This window comes from Buteo buteo, chromosome 14 (assembly GCF_964188355.1).
Source record: "Buteo buteo chromosome 14, bButBut1.hap1.1, whole genome shotgun sequence".
Lineage (NCBI taxonomy): Eukaryota > Metazoa > Chordata > Aves > Accipitriformes > Accipitridae > Buteo > Buteo buteo.
In genome coordinates this window covers 22,401,704-22,411,446 of record NC_134184.1, presented here as the reverse complement: position 1 = coordinate 22,411,446, position 9,743 = coordinate 22,401,704, and the positions used below count along the sequence as shown (strand labels likewise).

The 9,743-nt window shown below is 45.6% G+C and overlaps 1 protein-coding gene across 1 annotated transcript; it reads left to right on the top strand.

Moving 5' to 3' along the window:
- Positions 1-1,154: 1,154 nt before the first annotated feature.
- On the top strand, positions 1,155-9,425 carry LOC142039512 (uncharacterized). Its single transcript, XM_075046097.1, has 2 exons — positions 1,155-5,388; positions 6,202-9,425. The coding sequence occupies exons 1-2, from the start codon at positions 3,397-3,399 to the stop codon at positions 6,304-6,306; spliced, it is 2,097 nt and encodes a 698-aa protein (XP_074902198.1). The 5' UTR covers positions 1,155-3,396; the 3' UTR covers positions 6,307-9,425.
- The last annotated feature ends 318 nt before the right edge of the window (positions 9,426-9,743 follow it).

Below are 9,743 nucleotides of genomic sequence, written 5' to 3'. Positions count from 1 at the left end.
GATATGTTTAAATGAACTTTGATTCTGTGATGTTTATAGAGCTACATGCATTGAAACTGTGATCCTCAGTTCATCCAGAAAGGAAGGAGAAAATAGATGTTGGTCATACAAGATCCCCTGCGCTATTTTTGCCAATAGGATAGAATAGGACATGGGACAAATTAAGAAACTATACTTGATAGTCAGCTTAAAAGTCAGATTTATGTGGTTAAACTCACTGCTAGCCACGTTCTCTCTCTTAAGTCTGTTTTTTTCAGCTTAATTAATATTTCTGTTTCACTGATGCTATATCATATGGGACACTATTGCAAGGACACACGCACCCAGACGTACCAAACCTGATTCCTGGTGACCACCGGGAGAAATTAACTTGTGTCCTCTCTTGTGAAATGGTTATCTGAATTAAAGCAGACAATTATTTAGAAACTTACAGACACAAATTTTCTTAGTAGTAATTAATTCTTTAAAACTCTTAAGAAAGTCACAATAAAAAAATAATCTGAAACATAATCTGACCAATATATTTTTTAACAATAATTTTCTTTCATGTGAATGAAAGAATGGCAGCCCCTATTTTATTACCTGTAATCGGTAGATATTGTTTATATCAATTTTAAAGGCTTGTCATATTCATAGAGCCTTGAAGGCTTTATGATTTATAATAATTTGTCTTTTTCAGAATTCAGCATGTTATATGGTGTCATGGTTTAACCCCAGCCAGAAGCTAAGCCCCACACAGCCGCTCACTCACTCCCCTGCAGTGGGATGGGGGAGAGAATCAGAAGAGTGAAAGTGCAAAAACTCATGGGTTCAGATAAAGACAGTTTGATAAGTAAAGCAAAAGCCACGCACGCAAGCAAAGCAAAACAGGGAATTAATTCCCCACTTCCCATGGGCAGGCAGACGTTCAGCCATCTCCAGGACAGCAGGGCTCCATCACGCCTAACGGTGACTTGGGAAGACAAATGACATCATTCCAAATGTCCCCCCCTTCCTTCTTCTTCCCCAGCTTTACATGCTGAGCATGACATTGTATGGTGTGGGATCTCCCTTGGGTCAGTTGGGGTCAGCTGTCCCGGCTGTGTCCCCCCCAAGCCCTTGTGCCCCCCCAGCCTGCTCGCTGGTGGGGTGGGGGGAGAAGCAGCAAAGCCCTTGGCTCTGGGTAAGCACTGCTCAGCAGGAACGAAAACAACCCTGTGTTATCAACACTGCTTCCAGCACAAATCCAAAACATAGCCCCCTACCAGCTACTATGAAGAAAATTAACTCTATCCCAGCCAAAACCAGCACACTGGGAAAGGAATAACTTAAATGACTCAAAATTAATTTAATTTAATTAAATTTAATCTACAATAGCCCATTTCTTGAAAGATTAAACACCTTCTCTCAATTCTATCCTGCTTTTGAGGCTGCTGAGCATGTGACTTAACAAAATCAACACAGTCTGATCTGCATGATTGCTTGTGCCAAACATATTGACCACAGAAATTTTTTTAGAAGTTGTTCAGATATGAATGCAACTCCAGTGTTTGTGAATGGTTTCTTTTCTGAATTTGGCTTTGCATACTTTTATGTTTACCTACTCCAAACAATGCATGAGCTGAGGACCTTTTTTACAGCCCTAGAGAGATAATTCTACTCCCTTGATTTTACATTTCTGACCTTAGGCATACATAAAAAGACTTTATGCTACGTATAGATTGCTTTTGAGACATCTCAATGTTAAAAACTTCCTTCTATGCATTCTATGTTTTTTTCCAAAGTGACATTGAAACTCCAATCAGCTCCAGAGTAAAACTCAAAAACTTTGCTTTTAGCCACAGTGTTCTGCTGCAATATCTATATTCTATGATGCCTTTAAGAAAGACTGTTGCTTTAGGCAACAGTCAGAAAATCCTGATACTCATGCCATTTCCCTTTTATAAATTTACTTCACATTTTAAAGCCATTTTCTCTTTCTCGCATTCCTAAAAGTAAGTTGTCTTTTATTATCACCACGTTATACTTAGGAAATTCTTGCCTTGAAGGAAACAATCCCTTCACTTTCTCTTATGAGTCAGTAACCAAGCTCAAATTGGAATTCACCATTCTGAGCCCCACACTATAAACAATGCCATCTTGTTATTTCTTCTAAAGTATTATGAAAAGATGAAGTGAGGCATAATATCTGAGGCTTTCTGTCATTTTCAGTCTGTTGTTGATCAGATCCACTGCCTGCATTTTCTTCTGTGAAGTTCAAAATATTCTTTTCATGTGGGTATTTTCATATCATTGCTTCCAATTCTTCCTATAACAATCTGTTACATTTTCACCTGAAATGTTGACAGGCATCAGACATTTCTGCACATTATCAGATCACCTTTCCATTATATCTTAACCAAGCCAGACATATTTAGTTTTTAAACCTTTTCTCTATAAGTGAATTTTGAGAAGCCTTTAATCAACTTTGTTATCCTTGCTTACATCCTAATCAATTTGCTCATCATTAAGTGAAAGTGAATATACACCACTGCACACAGTAGTCTATGGGTAGGAAAGAATGAAAGTTAAAGAAGGACAGATCTTATGTAACAGTGTGGTTTTGTAATATATAATCTGAATGGCTGATGTTATATATCTCAGAGAAGATTGGAGACCAATGAAATGCTGGTTTCATTGACTTCCATGTCAAAATGTTCACTAACTTCTGCGAGGCCAGAATTTATTGATATACCACCTTATAAGGATATCTAGAATGTATAGATCTGTTCTATCAGGTTACTATGTTAAGGGCTATTCAGCATAAGAGACAAATGCAAGAGACATGAACAGCAATAAATTAAGCACACAGACATGCAAACCCTAATAAATAGCTGTCCTGGGTTCAGCTGGGATAGAGTTAATTTTTACAGGAACCTGGGAGGTGGGGGGCATAGCCGGGGCAGCTGACCTGAACTAGCCAAGGAGCTATTCCATACCATGTGACATCATGCTCAGTATATATATAGGGAGCGGGCCAGGGAGGCAGTCTCTTCTTTCGGTGGGGGAAGTGGCGGAGCGTCGGGTCCTGGGTGGTGAGCAGTTGCACTGTGCATCACTCTTGTTGTATACTCATTCATTAGTACTGTTGTTGTTGTTGTAATTCCTTTGTGTTGTCCCAGTAAACTGCCTTTATCTCAACCCTTGAGGTTCCAGGTTTTTTTTCTTTTCTCTCCTCCGTCTTCCCCCCATCCCACCGGAGGGGGGCGGGAGGAGTGAGCGAGTGGCCGCGTGGTTCTTTTTTACCGGCTGGGCTAAAACCATGACAGTCCTTTTTGGTGCCCAACGTGGGGCACGAAGGGTTGAGATAACAACAGATCTGGCCAGAGCGTGTTTGAAACAAATTTGTCATACGCATTTCTTATACTAGATAAATAGATGTTAGTCACAATGTTGATTAATTTGTTTACATGGTGGCATTTTCTAAGTTCTTATATGCTCTATGTATTGCCTGCAGTTGCGTATCTCATCTCTGGGAGAGTAATTGGGATTATCATTTTGCTGTACTGGGCAATGTCGACTTGTGAAATGATTACATCACTGGTCATGAGGTTAAGCTGGTATCTGTATGAGGCAGTGATATCATTTCCATACCTTGGGCACCTTCTGTCGGATTTTATTGGTAATTACACCCAATCCATGGGGAAGTTGGGGGGGGATACTTCCCCCCGTCCATTCCCCTCCCTTTTCTCCTTCCGACTAATTACAACAGTTTTCGAGAATTTTGAATATCCTTGGGATGCGCAAGTCAGTGTGCTGTTAGTGCTATGCCTCCTGACTATGTTCCAGGTCTTGTTTAGGGCTACAAAAAGGCTCTTTAAGAGTACCACCCAGAGATCTGTCCCAAAGCTTGATATGCATGGGTGGCACGGCATGTGGGAGGATGTGGGCAGGTATCTAGAGAACTTCTCACCTCCAGTGACTTGGAATTTCACTCCCGAACAACTACAGAACCCTCATGAAGTGATAGAATTTTTGAAAGGAAAATGCTGTGGCTATCCCAGAGACACACAACTCACTACACTGTGGTGGGCCCTGGCCAGTATCTACCAAACACTGCTTGATTTTAGGCAGCATCCTCAGGGGGAAAAGGGGGAAAAGATGGAGAATACGACAACAGGCACCGTGGCTACCCCAACCCCAACGACAGGCACCGTGGCTACCCCAACCCCAACGACAAGCACCGTGGCTACCCCAACCCCGATGACAAGCACCGTGGCTGCCCCTACCACGACAACAGGTACCGTGGCTACCCCTATCCTGGTGACAGATACTGCGGCTAAACCAGAAAACCAACCTGTGCCAGTACCAGTCGCCCCTGTACAGAAAAAGAAACACACAAAGAAATCAGTTCGCTTAGTGAGAGATGAAAGTGAACCAGGGTCATCGCGAGAACAGGAGGAAGAGGCAGAACCTGAAATAATTACCCGATCTCTATCCATGAGTGAGTTGTGTGACATGCGAAAAGATTTTAGCCGCCACCCAGGTGAGCACATTGTTACCTGGCTGCTCCAGTGCTGGAATAGTGGGGCTAGTAGTGTGGAATTAGAGGGTAAGGAAGCCAAGCAGTTGGGATCTCTGTCTAGGGAAGGGGGCATCGACAAGGCGATTGGAAGAAAAACACAAGTTCTCAGCCTCTGGAGGCGACTTCTGTTAGGTGTAAAGGAAAGATACCCCTTCAGGGATGAAGTTACATGTCACCAAGGCAAGTGGACCTCCATGGAGAGAGGTATCCAGTACCTGCAGGAATTAGCCGTGCTGGAGGTGATTTATAATGATCCAGAAAATGGGCAGTCACCCACAGATCCAGATGAAGTCCAATGCACACAACCGATGTGGCGGAAGTTTCTACGAAGTGCACCACCAACCTATGCCAACTCATTGGCAGTAATGTCCTGGAAAGAAGGCTATGGACAAATAGTGGATGAATTAGCTGTCCAACTCCGGCAATACGAAGGAAGTCTCTCTTCCTCCCTACGGGCCTGTGTCTCAGCTGTAGAGGAATTGTCCCGAGAGTTCCAGCAATTCAAAGTGGATATGTCCTCCTCCTCACCTGTACCGGCCCGCATCGCAGTTATTGGGAGTAACCGTTCCTCTGCCCAAGAGAGAGAAGAGAGAAAGTACACACGACGGGCTAACCTGTGGTTTTACCTGCGTGACCATGGAGAGGACATGAGGAAGTGGGATGGAAAACCTACCTCAGTTTTGGATGCACGGATACAGGAGTTGCGAGACAAAGCAACCAGAAAAGAGGATTCTTCTTGGAAAACTGCTGCTCCAGTTTCTCGTGAGCAGTCCCCCAGACGCAGTAGATGGGCCGATCTCATTTCTGATCCTCTTGAAGGGACTTCTGATTCACGTGTGCAAAAAGTGAGTAATGGATATTCTAACCAGGATTAGAGGGGCCCTGCCTCCAGCCAGGTGGAGGAGAGGGACAACCGAGTCTACTGGACAGTGTGGATTCGATGGCCTGGCACATCAGATCCACAGGAATATAAAGCTCTAGTAGACACTGGTGCACAATGTACCCTAATGCCATCAAGTTATAAAGGGGCAGAACCCATCTGTATCTCTGGTGTGACAGGGGGATCCCAAGAGCTAACCGTATTGGAAGCTGAAATGAGTCTAACCGGGAATGAGTGGCATAAACGCCCCATTGCAACTGGCCCAGAGGCCCCGTGCATCCTTGGTATAGATTATCTCAGGAGGGGGTATTTCAAGGACCCAAAAGGGTACTGTTGGGCCTTTGGTATAGCTGCATTGGAGACGGAGGAGATTGAGCAGCTGTCTACCCTACTTGGTCTCTCCCAAGACCCTTCGGTTGTGGGGTTGCTGAAGGTGAAGAGCAACAGGTGCCAATTGCCACCACGACGGTGCATTGGCAGCAATATCGCACCAACCAAGACTCCCTGATCCCCATCCATAAGCTGATTTGCCAACTGGAGAGCCAAGGAGTGATCAGCAAGACTCGTTCACCCTTTAATAGTCCCATATGGCCCGTGAGGAAATCTAATGGGGAATGGAGACTAACAGTAGATTATCGTGGGCTGAATGAAGTCATGCCACGGCTGAGCGCTGCTGTGCCAGATATGTTAGACCTTCAATATGAACTGGAATCAAAGGCAGCTAAGTGGTATGCCACAATTGACATTGCTAATGCATTCTTCTCCATTCCTTTGGCAGTGGAGTGCAGGCCACAGTTTGCTTTCACTTGGAGGGGCGTCCAGTACACCTGGAATCGACTGCCCCAGGGGTGGAAACACAGCCCCACTATTTGCCATGGACTGATCCAGACTGCACTAGAAAAAGGTGAAGCTCCAGAGCACCTGCAATATATTGATGACATCATTGTATGGGGCAACACAGCAGAAGAAGTTTTTGAGAAAGGGAAGAAAATAATCCAAATCCTTTTGAAGGCTGGTTTTGCCATAAAAGAAAGTAAGGTCAAGGGACCTGAGCAGGAGATCCAGTTCTTAGGAGTAAAATGGCAAGACGGGCGTCGTCAGATCCCTGCGGACGTGATCAACAAGATAGCAGCTATGTCCTCACCAACCAATAAAAAGGAAACACAGGCTTTTTTAGGTGTTGTGGGCTTTTGGAGAATGCATATTCCAAATTACAGTCAAATTGTAAGTCCTCTCTACCAAGTTACCCGGAAGAAGAACGATTTTAAATGGGGGCCTGAGCAACGACAAGCTTTTGAGCAAATTAAGCGGGAGATTGTTCATGCAGTAGCTCTTGGGCCAGTCCGGACAGGACAAGATGTTAAAAATGTGCTCTACACTGCAGCTGGGGAGAATGGCCCTACCTGGAGCCTTTGGCAGAAAGCACCTGGAGAGACCCGAGGCCGACCCCTGGGGTTTTCGAGTCGGGGATATCGATGATCCGAAGCTCGCTATACTCCAACTGAAAAAGAAATATTGGCAGCATATGAAGGAGTTCGAGCCGCTTCAGAAGTGGTTGGTACTGAAACACAGCTCTTCTTAACACCCCGACTGCCAGTGCTGGGCTGGATGTTCAAAGGGAAAGTTTCCTCTACACATCATGCGACTGATGCCGCGTGGAGTAAGTGGATTGCACTGATCACACAACGGGCTCGCATAGGAAACCCCAGTCGCCCAGGAATTTTAGAAGTGATCACGGACTGGCCAGAAGGCAAAGATTTCGGAATGTCGCCAGAGGAGGAGGTGACACGGGCTGAAGAGGCCCCGCAGAAAATGAGAGGCAATATGCCCTGTTCACTGATGGGTCCTGTCGCATCGTGGGAAAACATCGGAGGTGGAAGGCTGCTGTATGGAGTCCTACATGACTAGTCGCAGAAACTGCTGAAGGAGAAGGTGAATCGAGTTAGTTTGCAGAGGTGAAAGCCATCCAGCTAGCGTTAGACATTGCTGAAAGAGAAAAGTGGCCAGTGCTCTATCTCTATACTGACTCATGGATGGTGGCAAATGCCTTATGGGGGTGGCTACAGCAATGGAAGAAGGGCAACTAACAACGCAGAGGTAAACCCATTTGGGCTGCCGCACTGTGGCAAGATATCGCTGTTCGGATAGAGAAGCTAGTGGTAAAAGTACGTCACGTAGATGCTCATGTACCCAAGAGTCGCGCCACTGAAGAACATCAAAACAATCAGCAGGCAGATCAGGCCGCCAAGATTGAAGTGTCTCAGGTGGACCTGGACTGGCAACGTAGGGGTGAGCTATTTATGGCTCAGTGGGCCCATGATACCTCAGGCCATCAGGGGAGAGATGCAACATATAGATGGGCTCGAGATCGAGGGGTGGACTTGACCATGGACACTATTGCACAGGTCATCCACGAATGTGAAACATGTGCTGCAATTAAGCAAGCCAAGTGACAAAAACCCCTGTCGCATGGGGGGCGATGGCTGAAATATAAACAGTGGGAGGCCTGGCAGATTGACTATATCACACTCCCACGAACACGCCAAGGCAAGTGCCATGTGCTTACAATGGTGGAAGCAACCACTGGATGGCTGGAAACATACCCTGTGTCCCATGCCACTCCCCAGAACACTATCCTGGGTCTTGAAGAGAAAATTTTATGGCAACACGGCACCCCAGAAAGAATCGAGTCGGACAATGGGACTCATTTCTGAAACAACCTCGTAGACACCTGGGCCAAAGAACATGGCATTGAGTGGGTATATCACATCCCTTATCACGCACCGGCCTCCGGAAAAATTGAACGATACAATGGACTGCTGAAAACTACATTGAAAGCGATGGGGGGTGGAACTTTCAAACATTGGGATACACATTTAACAAAAGCCACCTGGTTAGTTAATACTAGAGGATCCACCAATCGGGCTGGCCCTGCCCAACCAAGACTTCCACATACTATAGAAGGGGATAAAGTCCCTGTAGTGCGCATGAGGAGTATGTTAGGAAAGACAGTCTGGGTTAGTCCTCCCTCAAGCAGAGGCAAACCCATTCAAGGAGTTGTTTTTGCTCAGGGACCTGGGTACACCTGATGGGTGATGCAGAAGGATGGAGAAGTTCGATGTGTACCTCAGGGAGATTTGATTTTGGGAGAGAATAGCCAGTGAATTGGGCTGTATAATATTTAACTGCTAAATAACCTGCCAATGTATGTCATTGTAACTATAATGTCTATATGCCATATCAAGGGTATTACTGTAAGAATTACCCAAATGACTGCAGCATGGACTTTGAAACTGAGCCAAGTACAACAGCAATAGAACTTGAACTGGCACCCAGCAATTTCTTCAAGATCAACATCTTCGACCTGCAGACCAAGGGCGTGAGTTGCACCAAATGTACTAGCCACAAGTTCCACAGGCAGCATGCAACAACCCAACATCTCACACCACCTCTCTTATCCTGAAGAACTGTTACAACAGATGGAGTCCCAAAGTCATGGACTAAATAAATCAATGGACACATTAGAGGAATAGCCCATAGGCTAAAGGAATACCATTTGTGTGTGTGTGTGTGTGTGCAAGGGGGAGAAGAACAAGTCCATATACTTATATATAAATTAGACAAGGAAAGTGGTAGTGGTTGATTGGAAAATGTAAGATCTGGGCATGATGTAGATGGTATAGAATAAGGGGTGGATAATGTCCTGGGTTCAGCTGGGATAGAGTTAATTTTTACAGGAACCTGGGAGGTGGGGGGCATAGCCGGGGCAGCTGACCTGAACTAGCCAAGGAGCTATTCCATACCATGTGACATCATGCTCAGTATATATATAGGGAGCGGGCCGGGGGTGGATCCTTCTTTCGGTGGGGGAAGTGGTGGAGCGTCGGGTCCCGGATGGTGAGCAGTTGCACTGTGCATCACTCTTGTTGTACACTCGTTCATTAGTACTGTTGTTGTTGTTGTAATTCCTTTGTGTTGTCCCAGTAAACTGCCTTTATCTCAGCCCTCGAGGTTCCAGGGTTTTTTTTCTTTCCTCTCCTCTGTCTTCCCCCCATCCCACCGGAGGGGGGCGGGAGGAGTGAGGGAGCGGCCGCGTGGTTCTTTGTTACCGGCTGGGCTGAAACTACGACAATAGCACATAACAAAGACAATAGCAAAGAGCAGAATTATCAGCTTAGTGAGAGGCTGCCAAATCAGGACATCAGTGTGTGACTGGCAGACAGCACCACGAGCCCAAGAGTCTGGAGCATTGCTGGAGTGGTGGGTTCACACCAGCTCAGTTATCACAGGACATCTCAGAAAGCACTAGGCAGTTATTTT